The 23,661-nt window shown below is 46.0% G+C and overlaps 1 protein-coding gene across 2 annotated transcripts in view; it reads left to right on the top strand.

Annotated features, from left to right (window-relative positions):
* The window catches only part of adam19a (ADAM metallopeptidase domain 19a), a 263,959-nt gene that overhangs the window by 222,446 nt on the left and 17,852 nt on the right, over positions 1 to 23,661 (top strand). For both annotated transcript variants that reach the window (XM_028428685.1, XM_028428684.1), the window contains exons 14-16: positions 7,625 to 7,820; positions 8,515 to 8,623; positions 9,819 to 10,023. In XM_028428685.1, the coding sequence (XP_028284486.1) occupies positions 7,625 to 7,820; positions 8,515 to 8,623; positions 9,819 to 10,023 (510 nt within the window). The remainder of the gene's footprint in view (positions 1 to 7,624; positions 7,821 to 8,514; positions 8,624 to 9,818; positions 10,024 to 23,661) is intronic.

Below are 23,661 nucleotides of genomic sequence, written 5' to 3'. Positions count from 1 at the left end.
ATTTCCTGTGTATCACCTGTTTTGATCGGACTACTGTTTTTGCCTTGCCCTTTGTGTTACCTCTGCCTCGCGGACTGAACTCCTGTGTACCGATCATTGCTTTGGACTTTGACCAATGGTTTTTGCCTGTGCCCTTTTGGATACCTCTGCCTCGCGGACTGAACTTCTGTGTACCGAACCTAGCCTGCAATAAAACACTGAAGTTTGCTTTAACCTCCGGCTAAGTCTGCATTTGTGTCCTCCGTCTCACAACCCCCTTGACATTACGAACTGGCCAATAAAGGACGCAGCAGACATGGAAGCAGTCGGAGCGGCTGTTTCGAGCCAAAACCCTGTGGAATCACCATTTAAGATGGTGCACCTCTGGAGGAAGGTCTACCGGCTTTGGGAAACAGACCGAGTTAGACCTGGTGGACAATCTGCCGTCACCTCCCTCAGACCACGAGGAGATGTGGCGGTTGGTTAACCGCAGGGTTGTCCTGCTCCAGCAGCTGGGGGAGATGTGGAATTGGAAAGAGGTACTCAGAACAGGGATGATCCAAGCGCTAAATGCTAAGCCTTGGCTCCAACTCCACTTTCTAAGGCCTTTCCGGGAGATGAATGAGCTCACTGCTCCTGTGGCCTCTTTTCTGCCCTCCTGGTTCCCCCAACCAGTCCACGACTCATCTGGGGGTCTTCTGCCGCCTGAGGGCGAGCCCCAGGCGACGTCGCTCCTCCCGTCTCGGCCAGAGGGCGGGCTCCCGACAACGTCACCACTTCCGGTTCCGCCCGGAGGCGGGCTCCAGACGACGTCACCACTTCCGGTTCCGCCCGGAGGCGGGCTCCAGTCGATGCCGTTCTCCCCAGTGCCGCCTGAGGGCGGGCTCCAGATGACGTCACCAGCGCCGGTCTCCAGTCTGAACCCCGGAGGGTCTTCTGCTCCAGCGCCGGTCTCCAGTCTGGACCCCGGAGGGTCTTCTGCCTCGTCTTCGGCTCTGGCTTCCTGTCTGGTCCCTGGAGGGTCTTCTGCCTCGTCTTCGGCTCTGGCTTCCTGTCTGGACCCTGGAGGGTCTTCTGCCTCATCCTCGCCGGCTTTCTGCCCGGACCCTGGAGGGTCCGCCTCCTCGTCTCCGCCGACCTTCTGCCCTGACCCTGGTGGGTCAGCCCCATCGTCTCCGCCGACCTTCTGCCCTGACCCAGGTGGGTCAGCCCCATCGTCTCCGCCGACCTTCTGCCCGGACTCTGGAGGGTCCGCCTCCTCGTCTCCGCCGACCTTCTGCCCTGACCCTGGTGGGTCAGCCCCATCGTCTCCGCCGACCTTCTGCCCTGACCCAGGTGGGTCAGCCCCATCGTCTCTGCCGACCTTCTGCCCGGACTCTGGAGGGTCCGCAGCCTCGTCTCCACCAACCTTCTGCCCTGACCCTGGAGGGTCAGCCTCCTCGTCTGGTGGGTCAGCCTCCTCATCTCCGCCGACCTTCTGCCCTGAACCTGGTGGGTCAGCCCCATCATCTTTGCTGGTCTTCTGCCCAGACCAAGGAGGGTCCGTCATCTCGTCCTTACTGGCCTTCTGCCCGGACTCTGGAGGGTCCGCCTCCTCGTCTCCGCCGACCTTCTGCCCTGACCCAGGTGGGTCAGCCCCATCGTCTCCGCCGACCTTCTGCCCGGACTCTGGAGGGTCCGCAGCCTCGTCTCCGCCAACCTTCTGCCCTGACCCTGGAGGGTCAGCCTCCTCGTCTGGTGGGTCAGCCTCCTCATCTCTGCCGACCTTCTGCCCTGAACCTGGTGGGTCAGCCCCATCATCTTTGCTGGTCTTCTGCCCGGACCAAGGAGGGTCCGTCATCTCGTCCTTACTGGTCTTCTGCCCGGACCCAGGAGGGTTCGCCTCGCCTTCCTCGCTGGTCTTCTGCCCGGACCCAGGAGGGTCCGCCACGTCTTCTTCCCTGGTCTTCTGCCCGGACCCAGGAGGGTCCGCCTCGCCTTCCTCGCTGGTCTTCTGCCCGGACCCAGGAGGGTCCGCCTCGCCTTCCTCGCTGGTCTTCTGCCAGGACCCAGGAGGGTCCGCCTCGCCTTCCTCGCTGGTCTTCTGCCAGGACCCAGGAGGGTCCGCCTCGCCTTCCTCGCTGGTCTTCAGCCCGGATCCACCACGTTACCTCTGCCTCGCGGACTGAACTCCTGTGTACCGATCATTGCTTTGGACTTTGCCCACTGGTTTTTTGCCTGTGCCCTTTTGGATACCTCCGCCTCGCGGACTGAACTTCTGTGTACCGAACCTAGCCTGCAATAAAACACTGAAGTTTTCTTTAACCTCTGGCTAAGTCTGCATTTGTGTCCTCCGTCTCACAACCCCCTTGACAATAGGTATATTTTTTGTCTTTTAATACACATTTTTAAGCCTCTTTCAATAATATAAAAAAACCTTAAAACTGCACTAAAGAATATGTAAAAAATCAATCATTTACTTGTGTAATGTGACAGGACCTAATTATGTTGAAAAGATTTTAATTGATTCGGCAGTTTAAGCCTCTTTCAGCTCATTGTTTTGTGTGAGGTAGGTGTACCCACCCAGAATTAAACAAACATTTGTGCTGCAATTTTCATCCCTAGCAGCTAAAACAAATGTGATGTAATCACATATCCAAGAGATTAAATCGAGGCAACTGGACTCAAGGATTGTTTTTTGAAGACGTTTTGCCACTCCCCAAGTGGCTTCTTCAGTTCTGCTACTATTCTGGTTGGGAATCTGAGACAAAATTAAACAGATCAAAATGGACACGACGGAGGATGGAGACGACACCATGGTCTCTTATGATGTAACTTCGCTTTTCACATATATCCCCACTACAGATGCGAGGGAACTAGTGAGAGAATAGCGCTTGCCCGGGACAACACACTTGCAGACAGAACCCTCTTTACACCAGACCACATTTGTGATCTACTGGACATCTACCTAAACACCACATATTTCAAGTACGTACAATGAAAAATTCTACAGACAAAAACATGGCTGTGCCATGGGGTCACCTGTATCCCCAATTGTGTCCATTTTGATCTGTTTAATTTTGTCTCAGATTCCCAAACAGAATAGTAGCAGAACTGAAGAAGCCACTGAACTCCTGTGTACCGATCATTGCTTTGGGCTTTGACCAATGGTTTTTGCCTGTGCCCTTTTGGATACCTCTGCCTCGCGGACTGAACTTCTGTGTACCGAACCTAGCCTGCAATAAAACACTGAAGTTTGCTTTAACCTCCGGCTAAGTCTGCATTTGTGTCCTCCGTCTCACAACCCCCTTGACATTACGAACTGGCCAATAAAGGACGCAGCAGACATGGAAGCAGTCGGAGCGGCTGTTTCGAGCCAAAACCCTGTGGAATCACCATTTAAGATGGTGCACCTCTGGAGGAAGGTCTACCGGCTTTGGGAAACAGACCGAGTTAGACCTGGTGGACAATCTGCCGTCACCTCCCTCAGACCACGAGGAGATGTGGCGGTTGGTTAACCGCAGGGTTGTCCTGCTCCAGCAGCTGGGGGAGATGTGGAATTGGAAAGAGGTACTCAGAACAGGGATGATCCAAGCGCTAAATGCTAAGCCTTGGCTCCAACTCCACTTTCTAAGGCCTTTCCGGGAGATGAATGAGCTCACTGCTCCTGTGGCCTCTTTTCTGCCCTCCTGGTTCCCCCAACCAGTCCACGACTCATCTGGGGGTCTTCTGCCGCCTGAGGGCGAGCCCCAGGCGACGTCGCTCCTCCCGTCTCGGCCAGAGGGCGGGCTCCCGACAACGTCACCACTTCCGGTTCCGCCCGGAGGCGGGCTCCAGACGACGTCACCACTTCCGGTTCCGCCCGGAGGCGGGCTCCAGTCGATGCCGTTCTCCCCAGTGCCGCCTGAGGGCGGGCTCCAGATGACGTCACCAGCGCCGGTCTCCAGTCTGAACCCCGGAGGGTCTTCTGCTCCAGCGCCGGTCTCCAGTCTGGACCCCGGAGGGTCTTCTGCCTCGTCTTCGGCTCTGGCTTCCTGTCTGGTCCCTGGAGGGTCTTCTGCCTCGTCTTCGGCTCTGGCTTCCTGTCTGGACCCTGGAGGGTCTTCTGCCTCATCCTCGCCGGCTTTCTGCCCGGACCCTGGAGGGTCCGCCTCCTCGTCTCCGCCGACCTTCTGCCCTGACCCTGGTGGGTCAGCCCCATCGTCTCCGCCGACCTTCTGCCCTGACCCAGGTGGGTCAGCCCCATCGTCTCCGCCGACCTTCTGCCCGGACTCTGGAGGGTCCGCCTCCTCGTCTCCGCCGACCTTCTGCCCTGACCCTGGTGGGTCAGCCCCATCGTCTCCGCCGACCTTCTGCCCTGACCCAGGTGGGTCAGCCCCATCGTCTCTGCCGACCTTCTGCCCGGACTCTGGAGGGTCCGCAGCCTCGTCTCCGCCAACCTTCTGCCCTGACCCTGGAGGGTCAGCCTCCTCGTCTGGTGGGTCAGCCTCCTCATCTCCGCCGACCTTCTGCCCTGAACCTGGTGGGTCAGCCCCATCATCTTTGCTGGTCTTCTGCCCGGACCAAGGAGGGTCCGTCATCTCGTCCTTACTGGCCTTCTGCCCGGACTCTGGAGGGTCCGCCTCCTCGTCTCCGCCGACCTTCTGCCCTGACCCAGGTGGGTCAGCCCCATCGTCTCCGCCGACCTTCTGCCCGGACTCTGGAGGGTCCGCAGCCTCGTCTCCGCCAACCTTCTGCCCTGACCCTGGAGGGTCAGCCTCCTCGTCTGGTGGGTCAGCCTCCTCATCTCTGCCGACCTTCTGCCCTGAACCTGGTGGGTCAGCCCCATCATCTTTGCTGGTCTTCTGCCCGGACCAAGGAGGGTCCGTCATCTCGTCCTTACTGGTCTTCTGCCCGGACCCAGGAGGGTTCGCCTCGCCTTCCTCGCTGGTCTTCTGCCCGGACCCAGGAGGGTCCGCCACGTCTTCTTCCCTGGTCTTCTGCCCGGACCCAGGAGGGTCCGCCTCGCCTTCCTCGCTGGTCTTCTGCCCGGACCCAGGAGGGTCCGCCTCGCCTTCCTCGCTGGTCTTCTGCCAGGACCCAGGAGGGTCCGCCTCGCCTTCCTCGCTGGTCTTCTGCCAGGACCCAGGAGGGTCCGCCTCGCCTTCCTCGCTGGTCTTCAGCCCGGATCCAGGAGGGTCCGTCGTCTCGTCCTCGCTGGTGGTCTTCCGCCCGGACCCAGGAGGGTCCGTCGTCTCGTCCTCGCCGCTGGTCTTCAGCCCAGACCCTGGAGGGTCCGCGTCTCCATCGCTGGTGGTCTTCCGCCCGGACCCTGGAGGGGCCGCGTCTCCATCTCTGTTGTTTTCCCGCCCGGACCCTGGAGGAGCCGCGTCTCTATCTCTGTTGTTCTTCCGCCCAGACCCTGGAGGGTCTGCAACCTCGTCTCTGGCGTTCCCCTGCCGTTTCTCTCAACCCTGGGAAATCTCGGCCTTCTCAGCCTCTGGCCTTGCTCTCTGACTTCGTCACGCTGGGTCTCTACCCAGTTTTCTGAGTTTTTGTTTTCTGGACCCTTATTAGACTGATTTTTTTGCTCCCTGTATTTTTGTTGAGACTTTTGGTTTCTAGTGGAACGTCTGGGAGCCGTTCCTTGAGGGGGGGGGTACTGTCATGGTTTCTTATTTTGTAGTTCATTTTCTGTTTGTATTAGGTTTAGTTTTACTAGTCACTTCCTGTTTTATTTTGAAACTTGATCTTCCCCTTGTGTTTCAGTTCTGTTTACTTCCCCTTCCTCATGTGTGCTCCCTTCCCCCTCCTGTGATTACCTGCTCTGCCCTAATGTGCTTCACCTGTGTCCAATTGTCTTCCCGCCCTCCTGTGTATAAAGCCTGTGTGTTTCCTGCCCCTTGTTGCCAGTTCATTTTGTGAGTCTTCCATGCGACACAGCCGTCCAAGTAGCCATCCGCTCTTGTGATTTCCCCAGTGAGTTTTCGAGTAAGTTTTGGAATTTCCTGTGTATCACCTGTTTTGATCGGACTACTGTTTTTGCCTTGCCCTTCGTGTTACCTCTGCCTCGCGGACTGAACTCCTGTGTACCGATCATTGCTTTGGACTTTGCCCACTGGTTTTTTGCCTGTGCCCTTTTGGATACCTCCGCCTCGCGGACTGAACTTCTGTGTACCGAACCTAGCCTGCAATAAAACACTGAAGTTTTCTTTAACCTCTGGCTAAGTCTGCATTTGTGTCCTCCGTCTCACAACCCCCTTGACAATAGGTATATTTTTTGTCTTTTAATACACATTTTTAAGCCTCTTTCAATAATATAAAAAAACCTTAAAACTGCACTAAAGAATATGTAAAAAATCAATCATTTACTTGTGTAATGTGACAGGACCTAATTATGTTGAAAAGATTTTAATTGATTCGGCAGTTTAAGCCTCTTTCAGCTCATTGTTTTGTGTGAGGTAGGTGTACCCACCCAGAATTAAACAAACATTTGTGCTGCAATTTTCATCCCTAGCAGCTAAAACAAATGTGATGTAATCACATATCCAAGAGATTAAATCGAGGCAACTGGACTCAAGGATTGTTTTTTGAAGACGTTTTGCCACTCCCCAAGTGGCTTCTTCAGTTCTGCTACTATTCTGGTTGGGAATCTGAGACAAAATTAAACAGATCAAAATGGACACGACGGAGGATGGAGACGACACCATGGTCTCTTATGATGTAACTTCGCTTTTCACATATATCCCCACTACAGATGCGAGGGAACTAGTGAGAGAATAGCGCTTGCCCGGGACAACACACTTGCAGACAGAACCCTCTTTACACCAGACCACATTTGTGATCTACTGGACATCTACCTAAACACCACATATTTCAAGTACGTACAATGAAAAATTCTACAGACAAAACATGGCTGTGCCATGGGGTCACCTGTATCCCCAATTGTGTCCATTTTGATCTGTTTAATTTTGTCTCAGATTCCCAAACAGAATAGTAGCAGAACTGAAGAAGCCACTTTGGAGAGTGGCGAAATGTCTTAAAAAAAAAATCCTTGAGTCCAGTTGCCTCGATTTAAACTCTTGGAAATGACTATGACCAGGATGAATGAGAGCATCCGCATATATATGTAATCACATACTGTAGTTTGAGCAGTTCCAACTGCATTGCTTATAATAATCTAAACTGTCTCCAGCAGCCATGTAGGATCAGAGCTGCAAAACTGCATCTGAACAAAGAACAGCACTTGTGGAACAATGTCCTATGGACACATGAGACCAAAGTGGAGTTGCTTGGTCTTAATGATCACCACCATGTCTGCTGAAAACCAAACACAGCATTTTAGCAGGAAAACCTCAAGCATGGTGGTGGAGGACTGATGATTTGGACTTGTTTTACAGACACAGGACCTGGACAGCAATTAAATGAGGGACATTAACTTTTGAACATGACAATGCATTTACACAATGTAATGAATAGTTTGTTTCAGTATAGGAAAGTCTTCCTGTTCTGAATTGACATATTTGACACTACCATGCTGCTCACCTGTATTGCCATTTAGATGTGATTATTAGTATTAGAAATATTCCCCCACAGTCAGCTACAACAACAAAAACTTAAAGCTAAATATTTACACATTGTCTCCTGCTCCCTCCTTTTTTTATTGCATGTTCCCTGCCTGTGCCAGTTGAAGCAGGCAGGTACCATGTGTCGGGGCCCAGCAGGGGCTTGTGACCTGCCAGAGTACTGCACTGGGGCCTCTCCTTACTGTCCCGCCAACGTCTACCTGCTGGACGGGTCCTCCTGTCAGTACGGAGTGGCCTACTGCTACAACGGCATGTGCCTCACCCACGAACAGCAGTGCCTGCAGCTCTGGGGCTACGGTAATGAAAAGCTTATAGGCTTCACCTACCCTCTCTGTGTGACAGGGATATAGTGTGTATGTCTTTAGACCAGTGCTGAGCCTTTGTTTAAACACTGAAATGAGGGATTTACAATAGAGGTCAGGGAGTTCACTTGAGGATTTGAAGTCCTAAATCAGATAAAGATTTGACTGCACTTATAGTAAATGTTATTCATTTATACAATGAATATGTACTGTCAAAACAAAATACCCATTAAGGACTTTTGTTCTCTCTCTTCCTTCTTCACTGTGTTTGTAATGTTTGCAGTATGACAGATAAAAGCAGGATGTTGACTTCTGTAGTACTTCTTTTATTGTTTCAGCCATTGTTATTGCAAAAATCCATTTTATAGAAAATAGTTAAAAGGATGACAAGCAGCCCTCAAATAGTACTGAGATTTAGTGTTATATAGAACAATTACTACTGTGTTGTAGCAAAAAATTAGCTGTAACTAAAAGTTCCCAGCTAGCTGTGACTGCACTGTAGCAGCAATAGATCCCTGACTCAAAACCTTTATGCCACATGCACTGGGCGGAATTGATACTGATCTTTTCCTCTGATTCTGGCTTTGACACCAAATAAACAAATATCTGCTGCTGTAGCAGGATTTCCATTTGGCTAAAAGCTTTGAGAGTCAGCATGTTAGCGACTAACATGTACGCTGCATTTCCAGGAGCTCGACCGGCCCATGATGCCTGCTTTGAAGATGTCAACGCAGCAGGAAACGCTTTCGGAAACTGTGGGAACGACGAGCACGGCAACTACGTGAAGTGTGAGAAAAAGTAAGAAAAAGCTGTTATACATAATAATGGTCATTAAGAAGAAGCATAAGCTAATATATAGACCCTCCTGTAAAGACACACTGGTCCGTTTACATGCACGTGTGTTTTGAGGCATGCATGAAATCCTCTCTTGCAAATATTCAATTTAACTGTTGTTGTATAACAAACAGTGAGTAAGCACATGGACAAATAATGCAGATTTGGATTTAGATTTTTCCCCCCCACAAACCAAAACACCAAAACCTGCACACTGGCTACAAAAGTGAGTCAATCCCGATAGACCCTGAAGATACATGTCTTGACTCATGAAATACTTTTATCCTTGCTCCACATTGTTGCCCATATTTGAAGGTTAGGAGTTAGGCAGACTCCAACACTGCCAATGCGGCGATGGTCACAGACTCCCACAGCTTCAAAGAAGCTTCAAACCTGCTCTTCAAAAAATGTATGAGTGATTCCAGTTGTACATCTTTGTTTACAGTCTTTGGGTGCATGTTGTAAATTGGAATTCATACAAACTCCACATACATTCAAATGCACAAGTTTGTTAACGTGCTAACGCCTTCTTCATTCTGGATGTCATGGGATATTAGCATGTTTGCTGCCCCCAAGTGGCCAAAAAGAAGTTGAGCTTTAAGAAAATCCAGTCATTGATCCTGCACCCACGGCTACCTCGTATGATCTACTACTGCCCAGATCCATTATGGAGTCCCTCAGGAGTCATTGCTTTCTGGCCACAGCGAGTCACAGGGCTGATTAGAGGATATGTAAATGTGTTCCTATTAAGACATGTGAACACTCTATGTGTCATTCATTCTATAATCTACCTCATTTGTTTTCCCTTGTGTGGAAACAGTGTTTTTGTGTGTTTGAACTGCATATTAATGAGTGTAAAAGTGTTGTTGAGGATACATTCAACTCTAAACTCAATTTAAAAACAACCTTTTCTTAGTGCCATAATAAAAAATTGTGTGTAAATGCTTAAAAATAAAGCAAATCTGTTAAAATTTTAAACAAACACTTCTATAATACAGAATCAGCTTATAAACCACAACACTAGACTATAAAGCACTCCGCCTGTGTATGCTCCCAGCTGTGAGTTGTAGCTGCTCAGCAGATCCCTAAAGTCCACCAGACTCTCTTGGCGTGCCCTTAAAAAATGAAGACCCACTCTAATGTGCTTGTATCTGCCCAGTGATGCCAAGTGCGGTAAGATCCAGTGCCACAGTGCTGCCAAGAAGCCTAAAGGTACCAACGCCGTGTCCATCGACACCACCATCAAGACAGGTGGCATAGAGGTGAAGTGCCGTGGCACCTACGTCTACAGCACCCAGGATGGCCAGGGGGACCTGCCGGACCCGGGCCTCGTCATGACGGGCACCAAGTGCAGTGAGGGCAAGGTGGGTACATTAAGAATTTGAATAATATCATTATTATAAGGATTGTTACTGTGCCGTGCCACCAAGTGCCCACAAGATGAAGTGCATCTGTAGATCAATATAAACCCGTAGCTTAACAATTATTGTATCTGGCCACCTGCCCGGAACACAAATACCTGCCTGCTGTTTTGAACCTGCCCACAGAGGATTTAAAGCAGTGTTTTTAGACCAAGAACAACAAATAGCAGAGCTGTGTTTCCAACATTCTATCAGTACCTCTCATTAGGAGTGCTAGGATCTTGTTTCAGCTGTTTACCATGTTTGTAAAGACTACCATAGCTTGAGGCAAAGGAGACAAGACTTTACTGGTGAGGTGCTAGGATGAAGTGTGTTTATGTGCATCAGTGCGTGTTTAAAATTATCTGACAAGTGTAGCTGGACATCACATTAGAGACTGACTAATTTGCTGACATTATTGGCTGCTATTACAGATGTTGGAATCCATGTGCTGATCTGAAACTTAATTTTATAGAAACACATTGCAGAAATAAATGTCATCGCTCAGCTTAATGGGTTTCAAGTTAATATTTGAACAATGTCAATATAATTTTCATTTTTAATATAACTTTAAGACCCCTAAAGTGTCAGTGTCATCTATCCACTTTCTTAATCAACTTCTTCCTGCGCTACAGAATCAAACCTCAAAAAACATTTGATTCATACATGAAAATTGTCAAGAAGCAGTTTACTTCCGGTTTCCTGTAGGTGGCGCTGTGCAGGTGACTCATGAGCGTGCAGACGTGTTGGGGGACGGACCCGTTATGACATGAAAACAATTTGAGGACATTAGGACGATGCACGGCGAAGTTATAGCAGTTGATGTTTCATGGCGACGGTTCAACAGTCGCCAACCGCCACGGGCAGCCTAATACAGGAAAACCAAACAGGTGTCTCTGAAGGCACTGCAAATCTGTTATCCTCATTTGGCTGGGTAATGACAGGGAAGGATTAAACAGTGAGAGATAAGTGCATGTCAGTGTAGAACATGGCACTTACTTTGTCCACCACAAGAGAGCGCATGAGCGGGCACGATCATGATGACATAGAGACGTTTAGGGAGGGGCTCTGACCACGTGCAGAAAGAGTTTGAAGCCGTTTGGAGCAAGTATGTAGGGAGAGAGAGCTGTTCGTGTATGAATGGCGAAGTGACGCCACAGCGGCCAACGCCCTTTAACTTAGAGAAAAGCTTTTGATAACTTTTGTTCAGCATGGTCTCTAGGTGACAGCGACCGAATATGAAGTCAATCGGTCGAAATCCCTAGGAGGAGTTCGTCCGCATACCAAAGGTGGAAATCGCTGAAATTTGACCGCCAAAATCAAAATGGGCTGACTTCCTGTGTGGTCTAGATCAATGGTGCAAGAGACTTTTATGTGCGCCTGGACGTGTTCTGTGTGGTGTGCCGATTTTGTCTTCCTACTCCAAAAAAACTCCTATGGAGAGGGGTATTTAAAAATTCAAGGGGGCGCCATTGAGCCATTTTGCCCCGCCCACTTACGAGACCCCCATCAGTTGCTAGTACATGCCCCCGAGAAATGTGTGTATGAATTTTCATGATCATAGAAGGTCATTAAGGTCATTATTACTCAAAAGTAATCTCACGGCGAAGGATCGACAGCGCCCCGCCACACGGACACCATTGCACGCAGCTTCACGGGCCTTCATAGTGTAGCTTCACCAACTAGTTGGAAGGTTCTAGAGGTGAAATGAAGTTGATGCTGTCAACTATGTAGGAGCAGTACACGTCAGGTCAGGTCTTTCCTGTTACCAGCAGGGGGCGCCATGAGTAAGTCAGGATTTCAACATATGGAGGCGTTCAGGCGAAACCCTCATCATGCTCATAAAGTTTGAAGACGTTTGGATAAAGTATGCGAGCGGTGAGAGCCGTTCAAAGTTACATGGGGAAATCATGAATTGTCACCAGACTTTTGCGAGCCACAGAGGCCACGCCCTTTAACCCTCATGGACTGTTCGCAACACTACCCTTATGTGTTGTTTGGGACAAAAACGTCCCCTAACTTTTTAACGGTTTTAAAAATATATCAGATAAATATTTTTTTAAATTTTTTGCATATACCTTTTAATTAACTTCAGTTCTAATCAACAGTAGTGAAAAAATCATTTTCCCCCAGGATTTTAACCCTTTAATCACCAATTTTATAAGGGGTGGTGCTGAAATTGGAACAAACACACAAAATGGCTCATTTTTAATAGAAAAGGTGAATGTGGACTGGATTCTTTTAACCTTATTACAGTCTTGGTCATGTCAAACATCAGTAAAAAATTGACTTTATTGCAATTATTAGTTTTTGCACAGCACTGGATTTTCTTTTTTTCTCCCTAATGTGTTGTTGGGACAAAAACGTCCCCTAACTTAACGGTTTTTTAAAAATAGATAGATAAATATTTGTTTGAAATTTTTTTGACTGCACAGCCATGGCACTACATCATCATGCATTCTTGATTGTTGGTGGTTTACCCTGTTGATAGGAGGTAAATTTGTGATTTTTACAGTTAACAACTTAATTAAATTAAAATAAGGCGAGGGCCCGTCAGCGCTGCTTGCAGCTTTAATTAGGGCCCGAGCACCGAGTGGTGCGAAGGCCCTATTGTAATTGTAGGTATTATTAGGACCTGAGTGGTGCGAAGGCCCTGTTGTAATTGTAATGTTATTAGTGCCCGAGCACCGAGTGGTGCGAAGGCCCTATTGTAATTGTAGTGTTTATTATTATTAGGGCCCGAGCACCGAAAGGTGCAAGAGTCCTATTGAAATGCAAGCGTTTATTATTATTATTAGGGCCCGAGCACCGAATGGTGTATCGCCTTGTGACAAGAAAAAAAGCCTCTTGGGCGAAAATTCCAGGATGTACAGGAAGTCCGCCATTTGAAAAAAACCACGCCTTGTTCCAATTTGTACACCTACACTTTTGCGAACTCCTCCTAGGGGAATTGCTTGATACGGCTGAAAATTGGTGCACTCGCCCTTAAGGGCTTAGGGACCAAAGTTATCAAAAACGCAGTACTTCGTCATACGGTCTGCTGTTGCGCCACCACGAAGGTGACCCTTCGCCAACGCACAGGAAATACATGTATTTTTGGCTGTATCTCCCTCATACTTCATCCTATGTGGATGAAACTTTACAGTCATGCTTAACATCGGACGCTGCACAGATTGACATGCTGACATGCTACGGTCACTGCGCCACCTACTGACCGGGGACCTGTGTTTTGTACATGTGTGTTTTGCTGTACTTTTCTGCCCTGCAGACCACAGCTCGTGCCGGTACAGCTGGGAGAGAGGTCGTGGGACGATAGGGGAGGCGGCGGCTGCTGGTCCCGCGGACCCGTCAGGGCCCGTCATTGCTGGCTTGCAGCTTTAATTATTATTATTATTGTTCCCTATTTTTCTTCCGCGTCATTGGGCGCAATTTTGACCCCCTGAACGTACTCGAAAACTCACCAAAATTGGCAGACTGACCCAGTTCGCGAAAAATGGCGATCTGAAACTGTCGCGAGGACTGCGACATGCAAAATGGCTCTACAGCGCCCCCTGGAATTTGAAAATATTCAGCGTAACAGCTACGACCACTATGAATCAAATGTTTTTGGGTGTTTGATACACAGACAGGTCTCCACTATTCTCATGGGGTCTGGCTCCATCCAGTGGACACATAGGGTACTGGAGCTGTTATAACTCCACCACGGATGCTCCTAAAATCCTCAAATGTGATACAGACCCAACCCCGACCATGTGTGGACATCTGTGGACAGCGCCACCTACTGTAAACAGGAGGTTATTGCATACTAACAATTTTTACATATATTGACAGACATGTCTCTCCTTCTGTCTGCCGCATTTTTCCCACCGCCAGTCCCCCACGGACACAACATCAACTGGATAAATAATAAACTGACTAAATTGTTGTTACTCTGGGTTAAATTTTTACATTCAAGGTCAATAGTCATAGTGATAAACACACTCTATTGTCCATAACTGAACATGATGGAGGAAATTCTTATTTTATTTCTCTAGTTTAGAGGCTACCCTGACATTGATTCCAGGATGAGTCTTCTTCTCCTTAGCTATGTGATAGAGTTTGTGTGAAGACATCTATGTCACTAGATTGTGTGTTATGTAAATCTGAAGCCGAACTTCCTGATTTGTAAAAATTCATATGTATGCCAGTGTTTTCTTTGCTTAGTTACTCATACTTTCTTCCTCAATGAATAGTTACTGTTTATTTGATCCCATTTAAACAATAGTAGTACTGAGATCCACGAGGTCTGGTCTCTGTGGTTTGCTTCCTGCTGTACTCCTAGAATATACGGTAAACCTACCTTTGAGCACAAATACACAAATTCATATAAAATACGACTTAAATTATGCATGTGGAATACATATGTATGAAAATACACAGTGAATTAGCACTCTTCCATTCCACGAGAATATTCTCCTCTGTCATATATATTGCTTTGCCTCTGCAGTACATTCCAGCCACTTGAATTCCACTTCAGCTATTGTATGGGCCTGAATAGTGCTGCATGAGTAATATATTATAAATAGGCAGCAGAGAATATTGTCTGCCATCCAGCATGATGAATTTTGAGTCATCATATTGAACGAGTGGTTAATGCACACATAGCACAAAACAGATGCTTATATCACACAGTCACAGATTCGGCTGGTCCTAATTGATTCCCCCGGCTAACAAAAGGAAAGCAACGACAACAGGCAGAGGGGAGACACAGTGCTAATGCAGATACTATTAGTCCTAATATGATGGAGTGTTGCCTAAAGTGTTGAATTATGACGCAAAGCTTGCAAGAACCATCGTCAACAAGACAGTTTCTATGCTCCTACAGCATTAAGGACGTAATATGTAATTGAGCAGGAAGGAAGTTGGAAGTATTTTTTGTGCAATATAGTTCTAACATGTCAGAATGCTGTAATGATAGTTGTGTGCTTAGTAATATGATGGTTTGTGTTAACTGTTTGGTACAAAAATACAATTTTTACAAAGGTTTGAAGGGTTAAGCAAAATGTATTAGCTTTTGCAAGAGGCCTACAATGTTTTGCTGATTTGGTGTAAGGTTTTTTTATTTGTGTGTAGAGTTTTGCACAAATAGCCAATAGTTACAGAAATGTGCTTAAGCAATCAGAAAAAACTGTAACTTAAAACACATCCTTCTCGGTGCACAAGGTATGTCCATTTGAGGTCAAACTTTTGTCATAAATAGTTCTATAAACACACAGGGATTCAAATTTCAAGTATGAATGTTTATTCACACACATCAAAACAAACACAAGAAAATAAAATTTCACTAAAAGACACAGAGAGAGGGGGGGGGGCGCCAGTGTGCAATAATGGAGTAAGACGTGTTTTGCTGAGCTCCGTGTCAATTCCCCTCAAGTGGCAATTAAACCACTGCACCACCCGACCGCTACTGTGGATTTTTGATTCCTGAGCTACTTTGCAGATTGCTGTTTCATTATGCCGAAAAGGGAGGACAGCCAAAGCCAGAAATCTGCCTCTCATCACGGTGGCTCCGCGGCTGTTAGCAACGAGGATATCCTAGCCGCCATTACGAAACAACGTGCCGAGCTAACTAAAGTCTCTACACTTATGGACGATTTGAAGAAGTCCATGGAGGGGCGTCTCGACTCAATTGAGGCATGCTTGTCTACACTACAAAATAAGCACACTGAGACAGAGCGCTGTATTGGTGACATGGATGAGGCTCTCTCCTCTGCTGACCATCGCATCACAGCATTGGAAGCTACTTGCAGGGAGCTACAAGTGGCTAACGGTCTCATCAAAGCCAAGGTAAATGATTTGGAGGGACGCTCTCGCAGGCTAAACATCAGGATCGTCGGGATAAAAGAAGAGTCAGAAAGCAGGCGCCCAACTGATTTCGTTTCAAAGTTACTCCCAGAGCTGCTTGGCCAGGATAATTTTAGCAGACCCATCAAGATTGATAGAGCGCACCGCAGCCTGAGACCTAAGCCTATGCCTAACGAACGGCCACGGGTTATTATCGCCAAGGTCCACAACGACCGTGATGTGAGTGATATTCTCCGTCTCAGCCGACAGCATGCTCCACTTTCGTACCGCGGAGAGAAGGTTTGGATTTTTCCTGATTATACAGCGGAGGTGTCAGCTCAACGGCAAGCTTTCAGTGCTGCTCGGAAGAAGTTGGTTGACGCAGGACTTAAGTGCTACCTGCGCTTTCCGGCTAAACTCCAGGTGGTGCACAACAACAAAGTCAGTGTGTTTGAGTCACCAACGGATGCTGAGCGTTTTGCTGATTCTGTTGTGGACACAGCCTGATTTGTACTGTTTAACCGGCTGCACTACTGTATACTTTTGATTGAGAAAGGTCTTTACCTTTTGTGATTTACATTGTTTGGTTTTTGCTAAAGTAGCTGCTGCAATTCATTAGCTTTTGCATTCTTTATATGCTTCTTACACGCGTTTGATAGGTGCAGATGTCATCTTTATGTCTTATAAATGGGGAACAACACGGGCTGTCAGGTAGAGTAAAAGAGTCGTTTTAGCTCAGCTGGCTCCGTTATCCGGCAGCCTCCAGTACAGTATGTGGGATCTGCCGCGTTGTTCCTTTTGTTGCGGCTTTGGGTAAGTTTTGGGGAGGATTGTTGTTTTTGTTGCTGTAGTACTGCCACTTTTGTCAAATCTCATGTCGGTTTACATTTGTTATACTTTTGTTTTAAATACTGGATAAACAGTCTCAGTTGTTAGGAGGCAAGCCCCATCACTTTTACTTCATGGAACTGTAAGGTCTTGGTGGTGCCTTAAAGAGGGGCAGAGTATCGCACATCTTAAATCTCTGTCTTCTGATATTATTTTTCTACAGGAAACCCACATTCTGTAAAACATTCGATTTTATCTCTGAATATACTGATCATAATATACTCATTGGAGGGGACTTCAACTGCTATTTCGACCCCCTCGTAGACCGATCTTCAACTAAACCCCCCACTTCTTTAAAATCTGTGCCGGTCCTCAATAGTTTGATTGACTCTTTGGATGTGGTGGACATTTGGAGGCTCAGCATCCACTGAGAAGCAATATTCTTTTTTTCTCCTGTACATGGTAGTTTCTCTCGAATTGATTATTTTCTGATTAGCTCCAGCTTAATATCAAATGTTAATCAGCACAACATACCACAGCATCTAGTCTCTGACCATGCCCCTCTTTCACTTAAGATCCGTTTCAACATCGGGCCCCCTCAGCACAACTGGAAATTTAATCCTTCTTTATACTCGGACAATGTTTTTTTGTGAATATATTGTTACTAAGATCTCAGGATTTTTATCTATCAATGACAAATGGTGCAGTTTCTGATTCGACCCTTGGGAGTCTTTTAAGGTGGTACTGAGAGGTAGCACATTTCGTACCAGTCATTTGCTAAAGAGCTAGGTCTAAAACATCTGTCTGACACTGAGACTAAGCTTGCTGCTTTAGAGGAATCATATCGTATTTCGAAACTGAAGATACTCTTAATGCCATGTTGAAAATAAAATACGAATATAACCATATGCTGGGGGAGCAGGTATTAAAACATATTCGAAAGCTTAAGCAAGCACACTTTGAGTTAGGTGATAAAGCTGATAAACTGCTTGCCAGGCAGCTAAAAGGAGTTCAAGCTGAAAGAGCGATCCACAAAATTTTTTCTTTATCTGGACAGTTATTAACTGATCCCAGTCTGATTAACGATACATTTTTCCAATATTACAGTCAGCTCTATGCTTCTAAATCAGATGCCACTGATGATGACATATTTACCTTTCTCAATTCATTGGAGATTCCAGTTTTGAATGAATCATCTAGGCTTGAATTGGACTCTGATTTTACTCTTGAAGAAATTAAATCTGCAATTCGCTCCCTGCCTAATGGCAAAGCTTGCGGGCCAGACGGGTTTGGAATTGAATTTTATAAAACTCATATAGACACTATTGCTCCACTCTTACTCCGGATGGTAAATTGTTCTGTGAAGGAGGGCGTATTTCCAGGAACATTATATGAAGCACAAGTTTGCCTCCTTCTAAAAAAGGATAGAGATGCAACTAATGTTGCCTCATATCGCCCCTTAAGTTTACTAAACAGTGATCAAAAAATTATTGCAAAAGTTCTGACTAGTAGGTTGAGTAAACATATTGGTACCCTAATTCATGCTGATCAGACAGGGTTTATTCCTGAAAGATTTTCCTTTTCTAATACTCGACGTTTGTTAGATATTATGTATTCTACCAAACTTCCTCATTCAGCGGTTATATCCCTGGACGCACAGCAAGCCTTTGATCAGATTGAATGGAATTACATGTTTGCTGTACTTGAAAAATTCGGCTTTGGCAGGAGCTTTATAACCTTTCTAAAAATGCTTTACGCTAACCCTAAATCCACTATATTGACTAACCACAATAGATCCCCCACCCTTTTGCTTCAACGTGGAACTCGACAGGGGTGCTCTCTCTCTCCTATGCTCTTTGCCCTGGCCCTTGAGCCTCTGGCCATTTCAATTAGGCATTGTTCTCAAATCACAGGAATAGTTTGTGGCCCCAGTGAATACACCATCGGTCTGTATGCTGATGACGTGATCCTGACTCTAGCGGATGCTAAGAAGTCCCTTTCTCCCCTTCTTACGCTGATAAGTGATTTTGGACAGCTCTCTGGATTTACTGTAAACTGGGCAAAAAGTTTGTTTATGCCTTTGTCTGATGGCCTAGACTCCACTTTTTTGGATAATTTGCCCCTCAAAATTGCTAAGGAACATTTTACATACCTAGGCATTGTTATCCCTAGAAACTCAAAGCTGCTGTTTAAGTTGAATTATTCGGAGTTGCTGGAGAAGGTCCGGAACATGATTGATAGGTGGAAACTCCTCCCTCTCTCCCTAATTGGCCGTGTTAATATTATTAAAATGGTAGTACTCCCTAAATTTCTATATCTCTTTCAAAATATGCCTATATTTCTTACATCTTCTTTTTTCAAAGCATTGGATTCCATGGTCATGCCCTTTATTTGGGCTAACAAGCCTCCCCGCATCTCTAAGGTGCACTTACAGAAACCCACTGCTGAAGGTGGACTTGGCTTGCCTGTTTTTCGTCATTATTATTGGGCGTGTAATGCTAGAACGTGGGTCTTTTGGAATGACACCCCACCGGGTCTAAGTGATAGTTCCAAACCTAGCTGGCCACAGATTGAATCAAGTAGAGCATTAACATTGACTGGAGCGTCATTAAAGGCTATTTTGTTTTCTCATCTAAATCCACCTACGAAACAACTGAAGGCTGATTTCATCCTCCGCAATTCATTGAAGATTTTAAAACAGATCAGGGGAGTTCTTGGCCTTCCACAGTTATCTATTCACTCGCCTATATGTCAGAACCCCTGTTTTAAACCAGGGCTTATGGATGCGGTCTTTGTACAATGGTCAGAAAAGGGTCTGTCTGTAATTAAAGATCTTTACATTAACAAAAAATTTGCATCTTTCACACAACTTCAGACTAAATTTAATCTCCCCCCTGGGCACTTTTTCCGGTACTTACAGATCAGGCACTTTGTTAGGCAGTCAGTTCGTAGTTATGAAACCATCCCCTGTCAACATGCTTTTTATGAGCTTATGTTGAGGAATCCCAACTCTAAACATTTAATTTCACATTTTGTTTCCCTTTTTCCACTGGCAACCTCCTCGCTACACATAAAGGAAGCATGGGTTAAAGAAATGGGAACTGATATTCCAGATGACTTGTGTACAAATGGACTGAATCGAATCAAAGCATGCTCCGTGAATGCTAGACTCCAACTCATCCAGTTAAAGTTATTCATCGCCTGCATATATTCAAAGACCAAACTTAACAAGATCTTTCTTCCATTTCTCCTACGTGTGATAGATGTAAATCGGATGAGGGTACTTTAACTCACTTATTTTTGACCTGCACTAAGCTTGATAAATTTTGGACTGATATTTTTTAATTTGTATAGTACTATTTACAATAGAAAGTTGACCCCTGACGGCCTATTGGTGATATTAGGATGCTCCAGTGAGTCATTATCTCTTCCCCCACTCTGCAGTATGCGCTAATGTTTGGATTGGTTATTGCTAAACGAATTATACTAAGGGAATGGAAATCTGCCTCTTCACCTTGTTCTAAGAAATGGCTGAATGAACGGGTTTCCTGTTTTGTACCTCGAAGAGGTTGCGTTACAAACTTTCTGATACTTACTCCAAATATCATGCCATTTGGGGTCCCTTATGGATCACATCAACAAAGGAGAGAAGACAGTCTCTACAGGACAATTTAAACAGACTGGAGCACCGGGCCTGGCAGCATCCATATCGCTTCTGCTCCTCTATGGTGGCTTAATCTTTGGGACTTGCTTTTAATTTATTTTTTGCACACTTCATTTATATGTACAGACATGTTGAATTTGATTTGGTTTTTTGTGATGGCAGTACTGTTGCTGTGTTCTCGTTTTTTTTTTTTTTTTTTCTTTTCTTATTGTATCTTATTTTTAGGTGTCTTACTGTTGTTGTCTATAAAAAAGAAAACTTGCATAAATAAATGTTTTAAAAAAAAAAAAAAAAAAAGACACAGAGAGAGAGAGGTCTTGTCGTCTCTCTGGGGTCCGGCCACAGAATTTCATCAACATCGCATGCAATGACTCCAGGGACCAAGGCACCGGGGAAATGTCTCCTGGAGTGCCATATCCAGGCCTGACATGATGCCTGGTCCATATCCTTGCATGCCTCCTTCCAGATGCTGGATGTCTAGCAATTCTGTGGAGTAACAGTTTCAGTTTACATAGGGATGTCCCGATCCGATCACATGATCGGAAATCGGGCCTCGATTACGTGATTTCAGACTCGATCGGAATCGGCTGTTACCTCCCGATCAGGACTCGGATATATATTTATTAGGGCTCTCTCAAAGTTAACGCCTTCTGTGCAGGGTGGCTATGACTAGGCCTGTCGCGATAAACAATAATCAATTAATTGCACGATAAGTTAAGTTTTTTCGGTCCGTGATAAATTACATTTGCATGCTGTTTGTTTTCCTCTCTTTCTCTCTCTCTCCCTCTCGCTGCCAGAGAGACTGGATGACAAAAGGCGTCACTCCGGTGCGTCGTAGCGTATAAAGGCCGTCGAACTTTATATGGCCCGCGGCTTCTGTCTTAAAATGTGTCAAATCAACAGGTAGTTCTTATTTTTTAACTCATTGTGTACGTTACGGATGTTCTGAGCAGACCACGGTCAGCTCGCTGTCTGCGTCGCCTACTGTGCGTCACAGCGCTGCAGGGCTTGGACGTTACAGCGACACAGAGGGCTCTGAAGCTGCTCAACACCGTTTTCAACACTTGCCACAATTCACCACGACACTAAACATGCTCATGTATAGAACCTGCTCTCAGAGAGAGTCCGCATTGTACGAGTGAAGTTCTCTGCCTTCTCACTGGCGGCACTCGCTGCAGCGCCACCCATTCTAGTTCTCTTGCCCAGTCCTCTGGTGCCATCTCTGCTATCAGTTTCTATGTGTTTCTGTCTACATGGTGGCGTTTGTAAAATTCACTGCAGCTGTCTGCAGCGGCCTGATGTGCATACACACATGCAAACGCGTGCGCACACAAGCACATGTTGCATACAGGTGAGCCCACTCCCAGAGAGTGGTGCTGTTTGGCTCTCGGTTGCTCATGACCGTGCTAGTTGGTTTGACTTAACTCATTGACTATGCTCAGATAAGCTATGGTAATAGGCCTACCACTACTCATAATAATAATATCAACATTAATATTAATATAACCATAATAACAATAATAATAATAATAATGTTGATGATTGGGGGCCTTTCCAGTGTTAAATGTTTCTTTAGAAATTAAAGTTTATTGATCTTATGGAGAATCTTGAAAGTATCGGATCGGGACTCGGTATCGGCAGATACTCAAAATCAAATTACTACTCGGACTCGGACTCAAAGGCAAAAAAACTGATCGGGACATCCCTAGTTTTACATGTACAGTATGTTGTTTTTCTCATTAGAGTATGGTACAAAACTTAGTGTGAGGGAACTGTACTACCCCATTCTCATCATATGTCATTATGATGCTTGCTACAGTGTAGCGGCTCAGGCTGAACCCGTTGGCAGCTTCCCTCAGGGTCATTCCATGGTTGATCACATGATCCACTATTGTAGCTCTGATGACATCAGTAATTCTTCCTCCTCTTCCTCTAAATTCACACTGAAGCTTACTGTGGCTTATTTACTTATTTTAGTGCTCATGCTGATTGCAAAGTGAACTAATGATGTAAAACAGTTCTCACATGTGACAGTGTAGCCAGACAGTTGGCAACAATAGTGTGTAAATACTAGCCATAAACTGTGTATAGTTTAATTTCACTGAAGAGAGAGAGAGGAGAAAATCAGTCTCATTGTCTCTCTGGGTCCGGCCACAGAATTTCATCGTCTCATACAATGTCTTCTAGTCCAAGTCACCGGGGAACATGTCTCCTGGAGTGCCGTATCCAGGCCTGACATGATGCCTGGTCCATATCCTCGCATGCCTCCTTCAGATGCTGGATGTCTAGTAATTCTGTGGAGTAGCAGTTTCAGTTTTACATGTACAGTATGTTGTTTTTCTCATTAGAGTATGGTACTACTACAAAACTTAATGTGAGGGAACTGTACTAACCCATTCTCATCACTATGTCCTTATTGATTCTTGCTACAGTGTAGCGGCTCAGGTTGAACCCGTTGTCCAGCTTCCCTCAGGTCATTCCATGGTTGATCACATGATCCACTATTGTAGCTCCGATGACATCAGTAATTCTATTTCTTCTTACCCTTCCTCCTTCCTCTTCACCTCCTCGTCCTCTTCCTCTAAATTCACGTCCTAGTCTTTGTCCTCCTTCTCTTCCTCATGTTCCTTCCTCTAATTCTCACTCTTCTCAGTTTCCTTCTCCCTCCATTGTTCTCCACACTGAAGCTTACCTGTGGCTTATTCACAGTGCTCATGCTGATTGCAAAGTGAACTAATGATGTAAAACAGTTCTCACATTGGACAGTGTAGCCAGACGTTGGCAAAATAGTGTAAATACCAGCCATAAATGTGTGTAGTTTTACTAGGAGTGTGTTGATCATTTGGAAGTTGTGTGTAAAGCAGTGAGTTGTGTTTACAGTTCAGCAACAAGAGTGCTGTGAAGTTGATTATATTTATACAATTGCAAATTGTGTTACAAAAGTGCAAATTGAGTGTAAAGCAGTTTTTTTGCTTTTAGTTTTGCAAACTCAGTGAGTGATTTTGTTAAAACTATTAATAGTTTTAGAAATTGTGCTATAAGAATCATTGTTAGTGTTTAAGCATTCAGAAAAAACTGTAATTCTGTTAGCAGAGGGCGAGCACCAGTGTTGCTGTAGGAGCCCACATGCATGTAGCTAAAAAAATATTAATGTTGAATGAAGTGATTTAAAAGCATTAAAATTAAACCTTTTCAGTAGCATCAGCTCAGTAAACATCATTACAAGCCAGTGTGTAAAGGAAGTGACATAACCATGCTATTTGCCCAGTCTCCCCAGGGGGTTTGTT

This window comes from Parambassis ranga, chromosome 18 (genome assembly GCF_900634625.1).
Source record: "Parambassis ranga chromosome 18, fParRan2.1, whole genome shotgun sequence".
Taxonomy (NCBI): domain Eukaryota; kingdom Metazoa; phylum Chordata; class Actinopteri; family Ambassidae; genus Parambassis; species Parambassis ranga.
This window is presented reverse-complemented; position numbering and strand designations above follow the sequence as displayed.